At 41.7% G+C, this 20,664-nt stretch overlaps 1 protein-coding gene across 2 annotated transcripts in view; it reads left to right on the top strand.

Moving 5' to 3' along the window:
• LOC133857241 (DNA topoisomerase 3-alpha) overlaps positions 1-20,664 on the top strand; it is a 91,481-nt gene that overhangs the window by 49,713 nt on the left and 21,104 nt on the right. Inside the window, exon 18 of one of the 2 annotated variants that reach the window (XM_062292432.1) lies at positions 15,645-15,683. The exons of the other annotated variant lie outside the window; for it this stretch is intronic. Within the exon in view, the coding sequence (XP_062148416.1) occupies positions 15,645-15,683 (39 nt within the window). The remainder of the gene's footprint in view (positions 1-15,644; positions 15,684-20,664) is intronic. 2 annotated transcript variants of the gene reach the window in all.

Below are 20,664 nucleotides of genomic sequence, written 5' to 3' on the forward strand. Positions count from 1 at the left end.
TGAGGCTGACCCTAGCCACCTTCGCTACCTGCGTGTTCTCATTCTTGAAAGTGCTAAAAAATAATAACAATAGTTATGTTTCTATTGTTTTTAGTGGGTTTAGTGAAAGCTATAGACACTTCTATTTATAGGCTTAGCAAATTGAGAGAGGTGGGTTAAATAAGCAATGGGAGACTTAGTCCCCACTAGGGTGGACAGCTAGGGTTGTAAAGCCCTAGCCTCCATGCTACACATGTGATGCATGTGGTTAGGGTTTAACCCTAGGCCTCTCCCAGTGTACTTGGGCTTGGGTTTTATCCCAGCCCAACCCCAATTATGCATCTTAAGCACTCTCTTTGTAGCCCATGTTTTAACAACTTAAGATAATCAGCCCAATGAATAAAAGCCTGAGATGGTTAATTTACATCAGCTCAGATAGGAACTCAAAGGAAAAAATAAAAACTAGTTTCAAATAAGCTTGTGACCCTTGTTATCTGGTGATGTTCTAGTAATCCCACAATCCGAGTTGCGGTTTGATAAGATGGCCCAGTGTAATAAGCTAGGATGTTCTAGCCTGGTTTATCAACATTGAACCCCCTAGTTAAAGGCACAATGGAGAGTGAAGCAAGACTTGGATGGCACTGAGGCGGGAACGAGCCGGAGCAAGGAGAAGGCTGTGATTCAACCCCTAGCTGGGTCGGAGACCACAACTAAGGTGATTGAGGGTGAGGTATTTGACGAGGGAGGAGCACAGACAATTTCGTTGTTAGTCAGAGGCTCGCCAGAGGTTTTGGTGGTAGAAGGGTCTAGGTTGGACGTAGAGTTTTCCGAAGTAGTGATTGGATTGTTTGGGTCTTGGTCAGATAACGCCGATGTGTTCAAAGGAAAGCTTGGGCTTGCTTAGGAACCGAAGAGTGGCAAGCCCACGAGCTATCAGAAGCTGGTGGAGGAATGCCGCAAGCACCACTGCTCTCAAGGTGTTCAATGACGATTGCTATGATAGGAACATCTGGGTCTAGTTCAGAGGTTATCGATGAGGAATGCCGAAGTAATTTTTGTTGATGGTGGAGGAGTTCCGGAAGTCTCTATGGTCAATAGTCCTTCGATGGAGGTCTAGGCGGGAGTTGACGTTGGATGTGCTTATGGTATGGTGGGAGCAGTCTTTGCAGTGGGGAATCCTGAGGGGAGAAGTATGAGCGTACTCCAGGAGACTACAGATGGCAGAATGGAGATTGGGTCAACGCCCAAGGGTAAGGTGGGAGACATGTATCTGTATTCTTTTGAGATGCAGGAGTTTGAACCTGAAGTCCTCCTCTTACATTATGAAGAAGATGGAATAAGGGATGAGTTGGGGGGGAGTGACCCACTGTTAATCACACCTTTAACAATGGATGTGGGTGATGGGCATCCAACTAGGGTGTCGCCTAGGTGGGAAGTTGAAAGGGTCATGGGTTTTTATCACGTGGTAGGGTTGTCGTGTGAAGGTTATGAAGATAAAACGATGGTGTTATTTGAGGAGATTGAAGCTACCCAAGATCTAACAGTGGCAGAGAATACGATTACTATTCCATTTACACCAGGGACAAAAGGTCAGCGGGAGTTAAAGAGGCTGGATTGGTCCCTTAATGATGATAAGCAGGGGGAACAATCTCATAGAGACCTAGATAGGGGAAGGGGCTTATCTCGTGTTTTATGAAGCCTGAAATAGTAATGTGGAACATAAGAGGGCTAAATGAGCTTAACAAAAGATTGAGGATTAAAGGGCTTTTAAGAGATTGGAAGGCGGATATTGTATGTTTGTTGGAGACGAAGATGACAATTATCTCAAGGAGGTGGTTCGGAGTTTATGGGGTTGCCAACATGTGGATTGGTGCTATATGGGAGCAAGTGGAGCGTCGGGTGGGGTTTTGTTAATGTGGGATTGATGGGTGGTGGAGAAGATTGAGGAGTGTGTGGGAAGATATACAATTGCTTGGTTTCTGCGCAATACTGATGATAATTTTGTATGGTCGTTTGGGGGCGCCCGCAGGGGGGGGGGTACGGATTGAATGATGACGGGGATAGGAGGGAGTTGTGGGATGAGTTAGTTGGGTTGATGAACTGATGGGAGATGCCATGGTGTTTTAGGGGAGATTTTAATGTACTTCAATTTCCAATTGAGAGATCAGGTGTTTCTGGCTATTCTGTAGCAATGGCGGAGTTTCTAGAGTTCATATTCGTGCAGAGCTTGGTGGATCTTCCGCTTGAAGGGGGTTAGTTTAATTGGTCCAATTATCAGGAACATCAAACATTGTCTAAAATTGACAGATTCTTAATATCTTCGGAGTGGGAAGAACATTTTCTAGAGGCGATTGCCAAGACTTCTGTCAGATCACTTTCCTTTGTTGTTGGACTGTGGGGTGCCTAGAGGGAGGGAGCATGTATTTTAAATTTGAAAACGTGGTTGAAATCTGATGGTTTTGTTGATCTGGTTAAAACTTGGTGGATGTCCTATGAGTTCATAGCTTACCAAGTTACGTTTTGGCTAATAAGTTGAAAACTTTGAAGGTGGATTTGAAGAAATGGAATAATGAAGTGTAAAGCTGGATATAATTGCAGAGTGATGTTTCTTAGTGGAGGAGGAAAGGGTAAGGAAGATAGATGTGTCAAAAAGTTTAATTGGTACTAGTTTACTGTTGTAACTTTCTTAAAGAAGTCTTGCCAGATGGAACATTTAAAGAGGATAGGTATATTCTTTGAACGTTGAACAAGAAAACCTAGTTCTCTAGGTCCCTCCTTCGTTCCTCGTTCCAGTCACTCGGGTTTGTGCATCGTGCCTCTTGTGCTTCTATGGGTGGTTCCTTTTTTCGGTAGGGTGCTTTGCTGGTGGGATTCTGTTTTCTCCGGCGAGTATGCGTTTCCGTTCTGGGTTGGTTTTCTGAGCTTGGGTGTGCCTCGTAATGGAGAGGAGATTCCTTGTGGAGTCAAAATCCTTTGTCCTTTCGGTCTTGTAGGGGGCGTCGGTGGTGCGGGTGGAGGAGAAGCGTCAGGGCTTCCACGGAGCGGTCGTTCTGAGCTCCCATTGTTCTGCATGGCTTGCTTCGACGATGGAAACACTTTTGGGCTTTCTTGGAGAACAAGAGTTTATCAAGTCTTACAGGGAAGGTCCGAAGTTGTTGATTGCTCGAAGAGGTGGCAACAAAGACGGCCAGTTCTTAGAGGCGGCGGTGTTTGGGTTGGGCGGTCGGAGAGGGTTCGTTCTTATCCCGGAGGGTCGCGGAGGTTGGGGCTGGCGCAAGTTTTCCGGGGAGTTGAGTAAGATTTTTGCCTTTCTCTCTGCTGCGGTGGGTTGTGGGAGTTGGTCCTCGGTTGCGACGGACAGTCTGGGTGGGAAGAAGGAAGGGGAAACGCTGGGCTTTTTTGTTGATAGGTCGGGGCCTTCATATGCGACAGTGGTGAGTTCGCCTCCGGTGCCGGCAGCAAAGGTGACGCCTCTCCCTGTGAAGGTGATCCCTCCGGATGGTCCATTGGATTTGGACAAACCTCTTTGTCTGATAGGTAAGCAGCTTCGTCATCCTAGTTTCTCTGCACGAGGTGGGGCATTTCCAGATAGGGGGTTTTTTTTGAATTTGAACTTGCACACGTGGAGAAACTTGCTCGTTAGTTTATATTTGGCTTTGGGCCGAATTTTTGGGAGAAGGTTGGGGCGGTCCTCTGGGTCTAGGAAGGGCCTTTTTCGTAAAGGCCTTCGTTTGGGTCGGTTCACTCCGAGACCAAGACCTAAACCTAAAGTTTTGCAGCAGCCGAAAGGTCTGTTGGGTGCGACTTCGACGGCCGTTCGTGGGAGTTTTCTTTGGCCAGAGATATCGACGGCGGCAGATTATGGGGTGGGTCAGGAGGTGTCAAGCTCTGGATGTGGGTCGTTTCCGGCGGTCGTTCCCGTCATGTCTCCCTCCCCTTTCGTTTTCCCCCCTTCGCCGGCTCTGGATTTGCTACCTCCGGCGTCCATGGACGTCGCACCGATTCCGGTTAGGTCTAAAGTGGATTCTGTTCACGCCTCTCTACCATACTCTTCAGTCGGGGTTGTTACTGGGATGGCCGATTTTCCATCTCCATCAGGCGCGGTTGTGTTGGGAGAGAAGATCCGTTCTCTTCCTGTTTTGCAACCTTCTAAGCCCTTCTAGAGATGCTACAGAAGAACTCAGGGTAGGCCATTCTGTGAAATGGAACGAGGTGTTGCTAGCTGACTCACTAGAAGCTTCGAAGACGTCTGCATGGAAGGGTTCAGTTACAAAGCCTCCAGTGAAGAAGTCTGCGGGTTCAGAGAAGAAAAGCTTCCTTCGGAAGGGGTTCCTCAACCCTCCGCCTCGGGTGGTCAAGGATGTTGGAGTGGGAAGTCTTCCCTCCCCCCCAAGTTGTCCTCCCGTAGAGGGCAATGGATTTTCTCTTTCTCGGAATTGGCCTGTTGGTTTTGATCTAAATGGGGAGCTTGTTGTTTGGGAGAAGGACGATGATTTTTAGGAGGGGTTGCCATTGGACTGGGAGATGGATGGTGTTCAAGATGAGGAGTCTTTGGCTATTTTGGATGCCTTGGAAGAAGATATCCATCGGGACAAAATGATTGCTCGCCAAAAGACAAAAGGCAAGAGGGAGCTCCTGAATTTGAAGAGCTCTATCAATTATGGCGATGCTAACACTTCCTCCAAGCGTGGGAAAGGAAAAGCTCTCATGATGTGGGCAGTCTTAGTTTGGGGGCTTTCGGGGTAGGTTTGGGTGCTTGGTAGGGGTTGTTTTTGTATTTGGGGAGCTTCTTTTGTTTGTTGGGTGTTTGTTGGGTGTTTGGGTTGCTTCTTTTGATTCTTTGGGTGTTTGTTGGGGGCTTACCTTTGTGTTTTTGGGGCTTTTCTTTGTTTTTGGGTTTTCCTTTGTTTTTGTGGGCTAGCTGAGTTGTTCCTCTATATACTTCCTGTGTACTTAGGGTGCTTTACGCTTTTTTAATAAAATCTTCTTACTTATAAAAAAAAAAGATAGATGTGTCAAAGGAGTTGGAGAAAACTTTCATTTTCAAGGAAATGAACTGGAGACAAATCACGAGCTTTGTGGTTGAAGGAGGGGGACAAAAAAGACAATTTTTTCACAGGGTGGCCAATTCAAATCGCAAGTTTAATTACGTGGACTCTTTGAATATAAATGGTGCTCTGTCCAAGAATCCTATGAAGATAAAGAAGCATATAGTACATTTTTTCAACAAACTGTATTCTGAGCAGTGTTCTTAGTTGCCAAGGGTGGATGGTCTATCTTTCCTATCCATTGATGCGGATGAGAGTACTTGGTTAAAAAGAGAGTTTGAGGAGCAGGAGGTGTGGGAGCTGGTACGTGGTTTGAATGGTGATAAGGTGTCGGGTCCGGACGGCTTCATCATGGCTTTCTTTCCAAAGTGTTGGAAAATACTAAAAAAGGATTTGATGGTTGTGTTTGCGGAATTCCATAGTAGTGGACACTTTGAGAAAAGTCTTAATGCCAATTTTGTGTCTTTGATTTCAAAGAAGACACGTGTTGTGGATGTGAAGGATTTTGCCCTATTAGTTTGGTGGGTGGGGTGTATAAGATCATATCTAAGGTTCTCGGGAATAGGTTTAAGTCAGTGTTGGGCAAGATTATCTCCAAATCAGAATGCTTTCATTGGAGGTCAACAAATTTCAGATTCAGTGCTTTTTGCTAATGAATGTTTGGATTGTCAAACTAGATCAATGGAATTTGGGATGCTATGCAAGCTAGATTTGGAGAAGGCGTTTGATCATGTCAATTGGGAATTCTTGCTCTATTTACTTCAGTGTTGTGGTTTTGGGGAGAAATAGACGGCTTGGATAGAGTATTGTATTTCTACGGTGAGATTTTCTATACTTGTGAATGGAATCCCATCTGGCTTTTTGAGTGGTTCTCGTGGGTTGCTACAGGGGGATCCACTTTCACCTTTATTGTTTGTGGTGGTTATGGAGGCATTGAGCCGGATGTTGATTGCGACAATGGATCAGCGTCTCTTGACAGGGTTCTCATTGGGGTTCAGGGACAACAATATTTTAGTAGTGAATCAGTTATTGTTTGCTGATGACACTGATTTTTTGTGGTACGCAATTAGAAGAAATTCGACATATGCAATGTATCTTCTTATGATTTGAGGCACCTAAAGGGTTGAGGATGAATTTAGTAAAATCAGGAATTGTTCCTATTGGCGAGGTGGAAGATGTCGAAGATCTAGCTCAACTCGTTGGATGTCGGGTCGTTTCATTGCCAATGACATACTTGGGTTTGCCGTTGGGTGCTTCATATTAGACCTCTTCTATTTGGAATGGAGTTATTGAGAAAGTGGAATGGCGGTTGGCTTGATGGAAGAAAATGTATTTGTCTAAGGATGGTCAGTTGACTCTACTTAAAAGTAATCTTTCCAACCTACCTACGTATTACTTGTCGTTGTTCCCTATTCCAGTGGGCGTGGCTAATAGATTCAATAGACTTCAAAGGGGTATTTTATGGCGTGACTTTGGAGATGAGGTAAAATTCCATTTAGTGAATTGGAATAGGATTTGTACTCCGATAAAATCAGGTGGGTTGGGAGTTCACAACTTCATTTAGTTTAATCGAGCTCTTTTGGGAAAATGGTGGTGAAGGTATGCTATGGAGAGAGAGGAATTATGGAGATTGGTGATTGAAGCGAAATATGAGAGTTTGAGGGGTGGTTGGTGTTCAAAAGAGGTTTTGGGGAATTTTGGAGTGGGCGTGTGGAAAAATATTAGAAGGGAGTGAAATAAGTTTAACAACTTTGAGGCGGGTGTTGGCTCTATAGTAAGTTTCTAGCATGACCTTTTGTGTGGGGATAGATCGTTAAAGCTCTCCTGACCGGTGTTGTTTTGTATTGCTCGGCATAAAGATGCGAGGGTGGTGGATAATTTGTTTGTTCAAGATGGAGTTACCAAGTGGAATGTCATGTTTATGCGATCAGGCCAGGATTGGGAGGTGGAGATGGTACTCTCTTTCTTTGAGCGGCTGTATTCTATTTAGGTTCGACATGGAGAGGAGGATAGGTTAGTTTGGAGCCCCTCCAGGAGGGGTCAATTTGAAGTGAAGCCATTTTATGAAGTGTTAATTAGACAAGATGACCCTTAATTTCCTTAGAAGAGTATCTGGGGTGTCAAGGCTCCAACGAGGGTGGCATTCTTTGTATGGACATCATGACGTAGCAGAAGACTAAGGTAACTAATCAAAGAGCAGCGTCTTTGATTATGCAAGGAGAAACATCTTTGTTTTCTACCCAAAAAGATAAAAACAAGCCCGCATGCTAAAAAAAAGATAAAACTCCATAGAGTATTTGAGAGAAAATTCTCTGATTTGATAATTATTCAATTGATTGAGTTTTACATAATAAACAAACCTATTTATAAAAAAGAAATACTTGTAGAGAAAGTAAACCTAGTCTTAGTAGTAATAGTAAATCTATTCCTAACAGCAATAGTAAACCTAATCCGAGTAGTAATAGTAAACCTATTCTTAGTGGTAATAGTAAACCTAATCCTAAAAAGGACAAGATTATAAAATAAATAAATAAAAACTATTTATTTATTTTTTAGTGGGGACCGCATGTCCTGCATCAGTCTCCCATTCTTGAAAAGAACTCGTCCTTGAGATAAGTTCAGAATCCTTTGGTGGAAAATATTCATAAATGTCTACCACGTTGAATGTTTAAGATATTGCCAAGTCCTCGGGAAGATCAACGACATATGCATTATCGTTAATCTTTTTAAGTATTTTGCATGGACCGTAATTCTTATTCCTCTGCTTTCCAGAAGTACCAGTCGGCAATCGCCCCTTGCGTAAATACACCATGACAAGATCTTCTCGAAAAATCTTTGATCGTCAACCCTCGTCTGTTGTCATTTTGTACTTAGCATAGGATTCTTCTAGATGCTAATGAACTCCCTTTTGGGTAACTTTCACTCGTTCAGCTAAATGCTCCACTGCCACACTTGCTCCTTGTAAGTTATTTAAAGCTGCAAGATCTACTGCAAGTTGCAGAGTTTTCCCATAGACAACTTCGAACGGTACCTCCCTAGTAAATTGATTCACCATGTTGTTGTAGGCAAACTCAGCATGAGCTAAAGCTAGGTCCCACTGCTTCGTTTATCACCTTTAATACATTGAAGTAAATTGCCTAGAGTTCGATTAACAACTTCTATCTGCCCGTCCATCTACAGATGGCTAGTACTACTGAAGTTCAATGCTGTGTCGAACCGTCTCCATAGTGTTCGCCAAAAGTGAGACAAGAACTTGGTGTCTCGGTCAGAAGTGATAGACTTTAGGACTCCATGTAATTGAACCACCTCTCGGAAGAATAGATAGCACTTGAACAGCATGAGATGTTTTCTTGCAACCAACAAAGTGAGCCATTTTGGAAAATCTATCCACAATTACCATTATAGAATCTGCTCCTTCGAGAATTGGTTGTCCCGTCTTGCAACGCTTCTAGGTTTCACCTAAATCTTCATCTTTCTCATTTAACTCTTTTAGGCACTCGAATCCAGTCACTTCAGCTTTCATGGTGATCAGTAGGGTAGCTCGGTGGCTCAAAGCGTCAGCTACACGATTCAGTTTTCCCGACTTATGCTTGAGTGAAAAAGTGAACCATTGGATGTAAGAAACCCACCGAGCATGCATCTGATTTAGATTCTTTTGACTATTGATGAACTTTAATGCTTAATGGTTGGTATACAGGACAAACTCTCGTTGGATCAAGTAGTTCTCCCATACCTTGAGGGCTCTTAAAACAACATAAAGCTCCAACTCATATGTTGACCACTTTTGTCTTGCTTCTCCGAGCTTTTCACTAAAAAATTCCACAGGCTTCCCTTCTTGAGATAACACAACTCTTATTCTGACGATTGATGCATCACACTCAACTTCAAACAGCTTGTCAAAGTCTGATAAGGCAAGTACAGGTGTTGTGCATAGCTTTTCTTTGATGATTGAGAAACTTTGCTCGGATTCGTCACCCCAGTTGAATTGTCCTTTCTTCATTCGCCAACTTCCATCTTTCTTTTGTACAAGTAAGGCCGGTACAATGCATGGACTCATACTCTCTTGCAAGTGTCCCTTCCGAATTAACCCATCTACCTACTCTTGTAAAATAGCATTCTTCTTTGGGCTCATTCGATAATGTGGTTGGATATCTCTCATGGGCGGTTGTACTTCGGGCATTTCTTCAGGCATGATGTCTTGGAATTCTTCTAGCAATGATCATATTGTCTCGTGAACTTCTTGTGGAGACGGAGCCCGGGGTTCCCTCGGTCCTCATTGCTATGATGTCTCGGGCCTCCTTAACTTCTTCTATAAATTCTAATCCAGTGGATAGGAGGACCGGCTTACCCTTAAAATGAGTAGAATTTTCTACTTCTTGTAAGGGTCGAAATGTTATCTTCCGACCATCCCAAACGATAGTGTATACGTTAGCTCTTCCTTGCTGCTTGGCATCCACATCAAACTACCAATATCTTCCTAGGATTAAGTGGCATGCATCCATCTCCACTACATCACACAAAATAGAATCCGAGTAATGCTTACCGATCAAAAATGTGAAACGACAACTCTCGGTTACTAGTATCTCGGTTCCCTGCTTGATCCATCTGATCTTGTATGGGGCTGGGTGCTTCTCAGTTTTTAATCCCAACTTCGAAACCATCTCCTTAGACACTATATTCTCCCCGCTACCACATCACATACCCTTCGGTCGACTGTGCAGCGGGTACGAAAAATCTAGTGCCTTTGAGATTGATCCTCTTGCCTCGGGGTCAAGAGTAAATGTTGAATTACTAAGGATCGGGAAAGTGGGATTCCCTCATCAGTGTCAGCCAACTCCTTTTCCTTATACTCAGGTGTATCATCATCTCCATTCTCGGATCCTTCTTTTGGCTTAGGTTCGATCAAGTTTACCATTTGCCTCCGGGGACATTGATGTGACCTATGTCCTTGTTGGTTGCATTTGAAACACTTGTTTGAACTGGGCCGTGCATACAGATTGTTGGTTGGTTATCGCGGGATGTTTGAACTGCTACTGGCTCCTTTTCCCGTGGAAGTCACTGGTTGACTTGGTGTTACAGTCGGGACTAGAGGTTGTTTTCCCTGACCCTGTGTTGGTCTTGTCGAATCGCTCAGGTTTCGCTCCTAGGTTGGTGCTCTAGGCCTCTTTAGTTGCTTCTCTGCTCGGGTTGCTAAACTAACTACCTCAATGAAAGTAAAGACAAGATGCATAGAAACCTTATCTTGTATTGCCACATGCAGTCTTCCAATAAACCTTGCAACTTGTTGATCTTCTGTCTCCATGAGATCATTCCGGGCAGATAGGCGATAGAAATCGTCAACATACGCCTGGATGGTTCGACCTCCTTGTCGACACTCTTAGTATTGTTGGAATAGTTGTTGCTCAATGTCCGGTGGTAAAAACCATGCTTTGAGTAGCACTGCTTCATCTTCAACGATGAAGTTACAGGTCCCTTCCCTTGTCGGGCTCTAGAAATCTGTAATTTTTCCCACCAAACAGAAGCTCCTCCCTTGAACTTGTTTGCCACTAACTTCACCTTGCGATCCTCGTGAATACTCATATAATCAAAGAACCTCTCTACCTCCATCACCTAGTCTAAGAAATCTTTGATGTGAAGATGGCCGTTGAATGATGGGAGGTCAATCTTCATTCGGTATTCGTGGGATTCCTCCCTACCGTGATTCTTACGTCTGAATTGCTTTTCATAAGCATCCTGGTAGGCGGCGCCTTCATAGACATTCTCCATATGGCCAGCGCCACTGCGCTCATAACCTCTGAATCCTGCGCCGCCACGATCAGCGCCCCTACATAATCCATCCCTTCAATTTACCCCAGCGTCCCGTTCGAACGCTCCTTCAATGAAGTCTTCATTGTCGCTAAGATCCTCATAGGCCAATGGTTGGTTTATGGGTGCAGGTCGTCGGTGGGGAATAGGCCTCACTCGAATCCCATCATCATTATGGGCAAGATTGTCCCTATGATTACGGATAAGGCCCATGTGTATGCGCTCCATCATCTATCGCAACTAGCGTAACTCCTGCTGCATCGTCTACTGGAACTCTTGAAATTTGACTCTCGAAAGAGCCTCCCTGTCACAAGCGGCGTCGTTAAGGGGATCGTCACTGTTGCGCTGATTGGCCATGATCAGGATAAAGCTTGGTTTGATACTAACTAACGTAGCAGAAGACTAAGGTAAGTAATCAAAGAGCAGCGTCTTTGATTCTGCATGGAGAAGCGTCTTTGTTTTCTATCCAAAAAAGATAAAAAGAAGCTTCCAAGCTAAAAGAAAGATAAAACTTTGTAGGGTATTTGAGAGAGTAATCTCTGATTTGATAATAATTCAATTGATTGAGTTTTACATAATAAGCAAGCCTATTTATAAAAGCGAAATACTTGTAGAGAAAGTGAACATAGTCCTAATAGTAATAGTAAACCTATTCCTAGTAGTAATAGTAAATCTAATCCTAGTAGTAATAGAAAACATATTCCTAGTAGCAATAGTAAATCTAATCCTAAAAAGGAAAAGATTATAAAATAAACAAATAAAACTATTTATTTATTTTTTAGTGGGGACCGCATGTCCCTCATTACAGCAGCATTAGGAAAAAATTTGACGCATGATAATCTACAAAAAAGGAATGTCATGGTGGTTGAGTGGTGCTATATGTGTAAGAAGAGTGGAAAGTCTATTGAACATCTGTTACTTCACTGCAAAGTTACATGCAATCTATGGAATTACATTCTTACTTTGTTTGGGGTAGGGTGAGTTATGCCGCGACGAGTGCTGGATTGTTGACTAGCTAGGGTGATTCGTTTGGGTGTGGTCCAGTTAAGGAAGTTTGGCGGTTTGTTCCGTTGTGTTTAATGTGGTATCTTTGGCGTGAGAGGAATGCTCAGCACACGTAGAGACATCGATAGTGGCACATCATAGCTTAAGTGTTTTTACTTATGCATATTTTTTGGATTTATTTTATGTTCCTTCCTATTATAGGTTCTATTATTTACTCCCTGTGTACTAGGGTTGCGCCCCTTAGCGCTTTATTTTTTATAAAATGAGATTACTTATAGAAAAGAAGAATTTACAATTTAATTACAATTGATTTCACTAGACAATTGTAATTGCACTCTAGTTTATTTTTTGATTAATACAATTAATCCTTTAGACAATTCTTAATATTGACTTTTGATTCTTCTATGAAATGTTTCGAAGCAGAACTAAAGTGAATGATACAATCACTTTAATTATCTACCTCTTCATCCTTAAATGCCCAATTTAATCACATAATTATTCTCGTATATGTGAAATCTCATTTCACTAGGTAGATAAATATTTTGGTAACTCTTACAAAAATGCTCTGACCTTGGATTGATAATAATTACTCTATTTAATCTATCTTAAGGGAAAATTTCTTATCCTTTAAATGAAGGACTTGGATTCCTTTTTGAGAAAGGTGTTCCTACAAAACTACATGCGATCACCTAACGCAACGAGAACTTTGACCGCAGTAAATGTCTCACTCCTAAACGCATCAAAGTGATATCCACTTGACATTTAAGTTCACAATCCTTTCAGGATTTAGAGTCAATATCATAAGAAGTCTGGGAGTTGCAATCTTTTCTTTTTGACGGTGTTTTAAAGGAATGACAACTCTCGTGGTTTGTTCAGTGCATTGCATCTCTATGCTTCCGCACCAACACATTAATCTGAAGTTACTAGTTCACTCGATCTAGATAGATCATCATGATTGATGTGTTATAGTCTTCGCAAATGGAATGTCCAATTCCATTCCAATTGTGAACACATGATTATGAATCTGCAAGGTTTATGATTTAAGATTGTCTGTGTGATAATCTCATTACTCACACCATCAATCATATTCAATACAATTCATGGACCATTTCCATGCACATAATAAATAGTCAACAAAGATAAGCATGTAAAATGTTATATGCTATATGCTCAATTAAATAAAAAATTAGTGAATAACAACTTTATTCAATATAAACTAAAGTGTCTTACAAAAACATTGGAGTTTAGGGCATTATCCCTAATGGTAGCCCCATACTCAACCGATGACGACAAAGCAACTTTTCGATGTCAACTCAACCGGTCACCGAAGCAAACTTTTCAACCAACGACAAAGGCAACTCTCCACCCACCGTATACGTCACCAACCACCACAAAACATATCGACCGACACACCTAGCACCATGATTAATTGCTTTTATTCAAGGTAGAACTCTTACCACAACAGGCGCAATGCCGGTTCTTCCATTTACACCACAACCACCAATGACAAAGAAGCAACAGCGGGGATGACGACAATATCACAGCACTGAAGACGGGGATGTTGGTGTCATCTTCCCCCAATCACGGGCATGAAGCCCAAAGTTTAGAAGTCCTCCATTACTAGCAAAGGAAAAAAAAAAAAAAAAAAAAAAAAAAAAAAAAAAAAAAAAAAAAAAAAAAAAAAAAAAAAAAAAAAAAGAAAAGAAAAGAAAAGAAAAGAAAAGGAAGGAGTAGATGCGGGGTTTTGGAATGTAATCAAACCCTAGTCTCTAATACCATGTTTTAGGGTTTGCATGGGAAGAAACTAGAGGAGTAAGAGGCTTCGTGTTTTCTACGTAGTCTCTCACCTCATAATACATTTATATATATTGTTAAATTCAATACAAACGCCAAAATACCATTGGAAGAAAATTCCTATCAACAACATAATCTTTTAACCCTAAGAAGCTCTTCTAACAAGCTCGTTAATGTCTTGGATGGTAATTGAAGTCCTGACTTGGAGTCATAGAATTTAAGAGTCTTATACCCTGCTTATATATAAGTGTCTTTTAACCCCTCCTATCACACTTTACAGCTGCAGAATCTGTGTCTAGTTAGTAGTTACATAATTGTACCAAATAGATAGTACAATTGATTTCTCTACCCATATCCCTTCTTCCCTGCAAAATACCTTCTAAAGAGTAGTCATCCAAGCCTGTTTTTAAACAATAGCTTGGTGTTGATAATTTAATATTTAGGACAAACTCCCATTTTACTGAACCCTTGGTCTTCACTGAAGCAACCTCAGTTGCACATCTAGGGGGAAAAGTATCTCAATGATATCTTCTCACCCATTTTTGCGGTACCAATACATTATCGCCAGTTTTCCATTACTGCATAACAGTTGGCTGTTGTGCTATTATAAAATCTTTCAAGCCTTTGCTGTACGCTTATGCAGAGTTCTACTGCTAGAGTACCAGGTCTAAATCCTCCTACTTTTATCGGATTCTGCACTTTAGGCAACAAAGCTATGTTGCATTGGTTTCTCCAAGCAGCTTTGTAGTTTTTGAGGTTTATGCTGATTTGGCGAATGGCTCCATTGTGTTTGATGTGTTGTCTATGGAGGGAACGGAATGCACGCGGTTTTGAAGATTGTGAGACTGGTTTGATTAACTTGAAAAAGTTGGTGATACAAATGTTGTTTGTGGAGAGTGAAGATCCAGTCTATGTTTGAGTGTTCTTATTCTGATTTTTTAGATATGCGCTCTCTTTTCTCTTTGAATTAGGGCTATCATGTATACATCCTGTGTACTATGGGTTGCACCTCTCTGTGCTTTTTGAAATATATTTTACTTATAAAAAGAAGTCACTTTATCTGTAAAATTTGGAACCTTATCTCTCAGGCAGCATTGATCCATACAGCCAAAAGGGCCTTTGTGCTTCGTTTTTCGAGGAAAACAAAGTCGCTTTAACCAGTTACCTTTTGCATCTGCTATATTTTTTGTTCCTTGGGATGTTCATTCTTCAGTGTTGCTGAATCAGCCATGCTTTCTCCATAAGCTAAATTTCATAATTTTATCATTTTCAGAAGCTTCTAGAAAAATTGTCCTCTTTTCTTTGACCCTAGTCTTTCAGTCTCATTCAAAGCTCAAAATTAATCCCTTTGGTCATATTGACAGCATTTCTTACTCCCAAAGTTTATGAAACTAATGATATCTTTTTTAACATAATTTAGCAACTGCACTATAGTTTTTTCTTCTAGAAAACTTGCTTCAATGTACTAAGTTTAATGTCAGTAGTCAAGACACTCCTTTTCATTCTGTATAAACTTTCCAAATCTGTGGTCAGGAAAAAAAATTGTTCAGAGCAGCCCCCACGCAGCTTTAACACAGTTCATCTAGTGATAGTTCCAAACTGCTTCTTATTCTGTTTCCAAGCCTCAGGTTTCAAGACTTGTTGAGCTTTGTGGTTAAGTCAGATGTCGTTCTAAATAGAGCTTCATGGTGAAAAATGATAGATGTAGTGAACCAAAAGTAGTTAATTATTATGGTTCTTGAGTTGATTTTGTTTTTGGCAGTCCTCATGTATTCACTTGGTTGATGTTAATAATTTTAAGCAATACATTTGTAGTGTATTCTATAGATGTAATTCCTTGCATGGCCTGTGCTTTCTTGTAAGTCACATTGTCTAAGATAATTGTTTTTTCCTTAACTAATTAGTTACCAACAATGTAGTTCTTGTGATGTCTTTTTATGCTATAGAAATAACTCTGTAAGAAGTTTAGTCTTTTCTTTGTACTCATAAAATTATTACGGTCATTCTCAACAGGATGGAAATTTCATGGTCGGATGCTTGGGTTATCCACAGGTTGGGATACGTGTCCTTGCTATCTTCAATGTACTGTAAATCATGTCTGGACAAAAAACTTGATGCTTGGGTTTTCCACAGGTTGGGTTTATATGAGAATTTGTCAAGCATTGAAAGGCATTCAGTTTGTGAAATAGATGGGGTTGCCTGTTTGCCTTTGATTATCGACATGATCAACCAGTTATAAAATTTTCTACCACTAGTTCTTGTTGATTACTGCATGCACTATAGTATGTACATAATGCTTCCCCTAATGACTCGGTGGATGAGGATGATAGTAATTGTCTTTTTCTTTTTTCTTTTTTTTATATAAGTAATAATATATTAAAAAGTGTAAGGCGCCTCTAAGTACACAGGCAGTATACACAAGAGGCTCAAAACGAGCAGGAAACCCAAGCCCTCTAACCCAAAACCTGACAAACCCTCAAACCCAAGACCAACAAAACAACAAAGCCCAAAATCCCCCTAGGCACTCAACGCTAGAAGACGTGAGACTTGCCTTTCCCCCGCTTAAAGGGTATATCCTTAGCATCATAGTTGATGGAGCATTCTAAATTTAGAAGCTCCGTTCTACCCTTTACCTTTCAGAGGGTAGCCTCTAAGGTGGAATCAATCCCCTCACACGGCTCCCCCATCAAATCGCAATTCAAACGGGTGGCAGGAGGGAAATCACCCAAAGGGTAAGAAAAAATTCCTTTTCCATCCCCACCCCATCATTCTCTGTCTTCCACACCCCAAAAATCTTCGTCCTCCTCTTCACTATCAACCAACTCTGAAGGACCAACCAAATCTGTCACTACACCAAAAGAGACAGGCAAGGCACAGAGCGACGACACTGCCTTGGCGATCAAGCTCTTGTCCATTTCTAAAACCTGTTGCCCCTAAACTTATGGCTATAGTGTTGCACGGGATTAGAGGACAGCATAGATAGGGCCTTAAAACAGAAGCTTGAAGCCCTTCAACCACAACACTTGACGAATCCTTTGGCCTAGGAAGCCTGCCCGGAGTCAACCCAGAATTTAAGACTACACCTGATGAGACCCTAACTAATAGGAGCGGATGGAGGAGGGGCCATACCTAAAGCTACCTTGCTCGGACCCACATCAATCGGCGGCAGAGGGTTAAGAAAGCCATGCAGAAGAAGACTCTTAGCCGATTTAGGGGTCCCTCTATAACTGTGTCGAGCCATAACAGTAGAAGAAGAAGACCTACCCGGACCAGACTAGCGGCATGCTGGTCCACTTTGGCAGAAGCAAACCCAACCTGAGAATCACCCAATGAAGAGCCCACAATCGGAGAGGACTAGGCTATGGAACCACCGGCATCTACAGACCTTACGAAAAGATAATGCCGAATATCATCACAAGCGGTTGTTGAAACGAGGATGGCCTTCAGTGAGTTCTAGTCTACAAGCTGGGCATTTGGCGGTGTCATCGGTCCTCACCGGAGAGAACCCAGAAAGCCATATGTCAAGACTCGCGATCACCGGGACTGTCTGAACTATGGGTGTGGCATATGGCTGAAAAATAAGAAGAAAGTAAAAGTAAGCAATCACAAAAGACACCAAGATTTAAGTGGTTCCCTCAATATGAGGTACGTACACTGGCATGGGCAATCACGAAGAAATTCACTATGAAGATGGAGTATAAAAATAGTAGAAAAAATCACTCAGAACTCACATGCCCAATACACTCAAATCTCACTTTCACAAAGTAGAGATTATTCCCAAAAGGAGAATACAAAAAAGACAAATACAAACTTTTCTTTTGCTAGAAACAAATGGCGATTGGTCTCTCTATTTTTCTCTCACTATTTTACGCACACTCTTAGTCTTTCTCTTGCTTGTAGTGTTTCTAACAAGAAACAAATATGTTCCTTGTGCGATCGTAGTCCCACAACTTAAAGAAATAAGTCTCTATGTGGCGTGCTTCACCTTGTTTTGCTACATTGATGCTGTCCGGCGCTACTCCTTTTTTGCATTTTCACAGAGGCTGTTACTTCTCCTTATTAGAGAAGAATTGCTAGTCCAAACTCTTATAGAAGTAAAGCAAAACCACCGCGTGAAGGAATTAAGAAAACAAATAGGAAAATTAAAATTGATGGGGCCCACATGTGATGGGTGAAAGCCACACCCAAAATTCCAACAATCTCCACCTTGACTTGAATCCCATCAAGCCGCAATAGTCACCTCTTAGTATGCCTCCGCCCATTGCCCCAAAGGCAATCACCACAAGTGCCGCTCAAGTCCTAGCGTCTCTTGAACTTGAGCATAAGACCTGGTTTAGACATACTATCATGTTTCCCTACCACTCCTCTTAGCCACATAGCTTTCTTAGATGGCTCTTTCTTCTTCTAGACCCATCTGCACGCTTTAGCCTTTTTTCCCTTGAGCAATTCTACCAATTCCCAAGTTTTATCTCTTTGTAGTGACTCCGCCTCTTTCAGTATACCATCTTGAACAGACGATGGATCTCCACTTCCAGGTATCAGAGCAAAGGAAACCATATCCTCAAAGTCATACCTCTCTGATGCCTTTCGATCAGGTCTCTCTCCGGTTCTTGCTAAAGAATAAGGTTCTTCTCGATGCTGTGAGTCTCTTGAAGATTCTTCGTCATCACTTTCATCCATGAGTGAACGTTGTTCATCAAGCTCATCTCCACGACCTGTTTCCCTTTATGGGTGTCAGTTGATGCTTCATCCTCACCCTTTCTTAGCATATAAGCCTCATCAAACACCACGTCTTTGCTAACAATCTTTTTCTTCGAGATTGGATCCCATAGCCTATAGCCTTTAACACCACATTCCAAACCAAGACAAATACACTTTCTCGACTTTGAATCTAATTTCAACCGCTCTCCACTTTGCACGTGAACGTATGTAGGACAACCAAATATTCTCAACATTGAATAATCAACTGGTTTACTTGACCATACTTCCTCTGGAACCTTGAAATCAATTACTGTAGATGGAGATTGGTTGGTGACGAAGCATGTATAATTAACTGCCTTAGCCCATAAATTCTTTGGCAATCCTGCATTCAACCTCATGTATCTCGCATTTTCTATCAGTGTTCTATTCACTGTCGAAGTGGATGCTGCAGCTCCACCTATAACTGTGTTCCCGAGCAACTTGTACAAATTGCCAATTTGCTTACCCTTCATTATCACCATAGCACCTTTAGTTATTTTCATAACTCCCTCTTTGGCTGAATAACCATCTACCATCTTCAAATTAAACTTCTTCATCAAATGCACTTTGTTTTTAGCATGTCTTTTCATACATTGTTGACATAGCCGCTATTAGACCCATTATGGTCTTCTCCTTCACAACGTTGTGTAACTAATCTTGACTGTGTTAACTGGACAACTCCAAGCACCTATCAATTAAGCAGGGCCCATTCATCATCCTTCATCCTGTTTGGTATCTCCCCTAGAAGAGGCATATGTAGTTTCTTCCCATACAGATAATCTTCAATCTGCATCTTCCAATATTCGAAATCTATGCCGTCGAAGTTTTCGATTCCTATATTTGCTTCTTCTCTTGCCATTGCTCCCACTTGAACCAAAACTCTAATACCAGTTGCTAAGAAATATACCCTATTTCCCAAGACCCATGAGATTCGAAAAATAAGAAGAAAGCAAAAATATCACAAAAGACACCAAGAAGTAAGTGGTGTAGAATTGTAGAGGAAGAAAAAAATATTCTTATTGCTTGATAACCTCAAAAGATAACCTCATGCGAGTACATTGTTTAAATAAGAGAAATCCAACAAACTAATATGGAAAGAAAATAGACAATAGAATCAGAATAAAATATGGAAAGATCCATTATTTTCAACACTCACCCTCAAGTTGAGGCATAGATGTCTCGCATGCCCAGCTTGGATAAGGCTGAATGAAGAGTACCAGTAGAAACACCCTTTGTCAACATATCCGCCAATTGTTCTTCAGTCTTCACATATGGTGTGCAGATGATACATTTTTTGAATTTTTCTTTAATGAAGTGTCGATCAATATGAGGTACGTTCACTGGTAGAGGCAATCACGAAGAAATTCAGTATGAAGATGGAGTACAAAAATTGTAGAAAGAAAATCACTCAAAATTCAAAGCCCCAATACACCCAAATCTCACTATCACATAGTAGAGATTATTCTCAAAATGAGAATACCAAAGACAAAAATACGAACTCTTCTTTTGCTGGAAACAGATGGCGACTGGTCTCTCTATTTTTCTTTTACTATTTTACGCACACTCTCAGTCTTTCTCTTGCTTGCAACGTCTCCAACAAGAAACAAATATGTTCCTTGTGTGATCCCGCAACTTAAAGAAAGAAGTCTCTGTGCGGCGCGCTTCACCTTGTTTTTCTACATTGATGTTGTGCGGCACTACTCCTTTTTTGCACTTACTTTCACAAAGGTTATTGTATGTCCTTTTATAAGAATCAATACGTCGGTTTACTTCTCCTTACCAGAGAAGAATTGCAAGTCCAAACTCTTATAGGAGAAGTAAAGCAAAACCACCGCGTGAAGGAATTAAGAAAACAAATAGGAAAAGGAAAATTGATGGGGTCCACGTGTGATGTGTGAAAGTCACACCCAAAAGTCCAACAATGGCGGGAACAAAATAAGACCACCAGCATCCTCAGGCCTTGCCAGAGATGACCCATCAAGCCAGAAACCATGAGACACAGTCGCCGGAACCGTAACCGCCTTCGGCAAAATCTCTGGCGAAGCAAACCCATAACCACCAGATGAGCCCTCCGACACAATCACCGGCAACCCAGAGACTGGAACAGAAGGGTCCGCACCTTCTTTAGGCCCAAAAACCCCTTCGAAGCCCCTAACTGAAGCCCACTTGGAGTTGGGCTTTAGCAAGAACTTGGACTTGGGCATGCGTCTAGATGCCTGGACACACCTCCTTTGCATACGCCCAATTGGCTTAGAACTGTTGGGCTTATGGACTGGCCCCAACACCTTCAGCC

Source organism: Alnus glutinosa, chromosome 14 (assembly GCF_958979055.1).
Source record: "Alnus glutinosa chromosome 14, dhAlnGlut1.1, whole genome shotgun sequence".
NCBI lineage: Eukaryota > Viridiplantae > Streptophyta > Magnoliopsida > Fagales > Betulaceae > Alnus > Alnus glutinosa.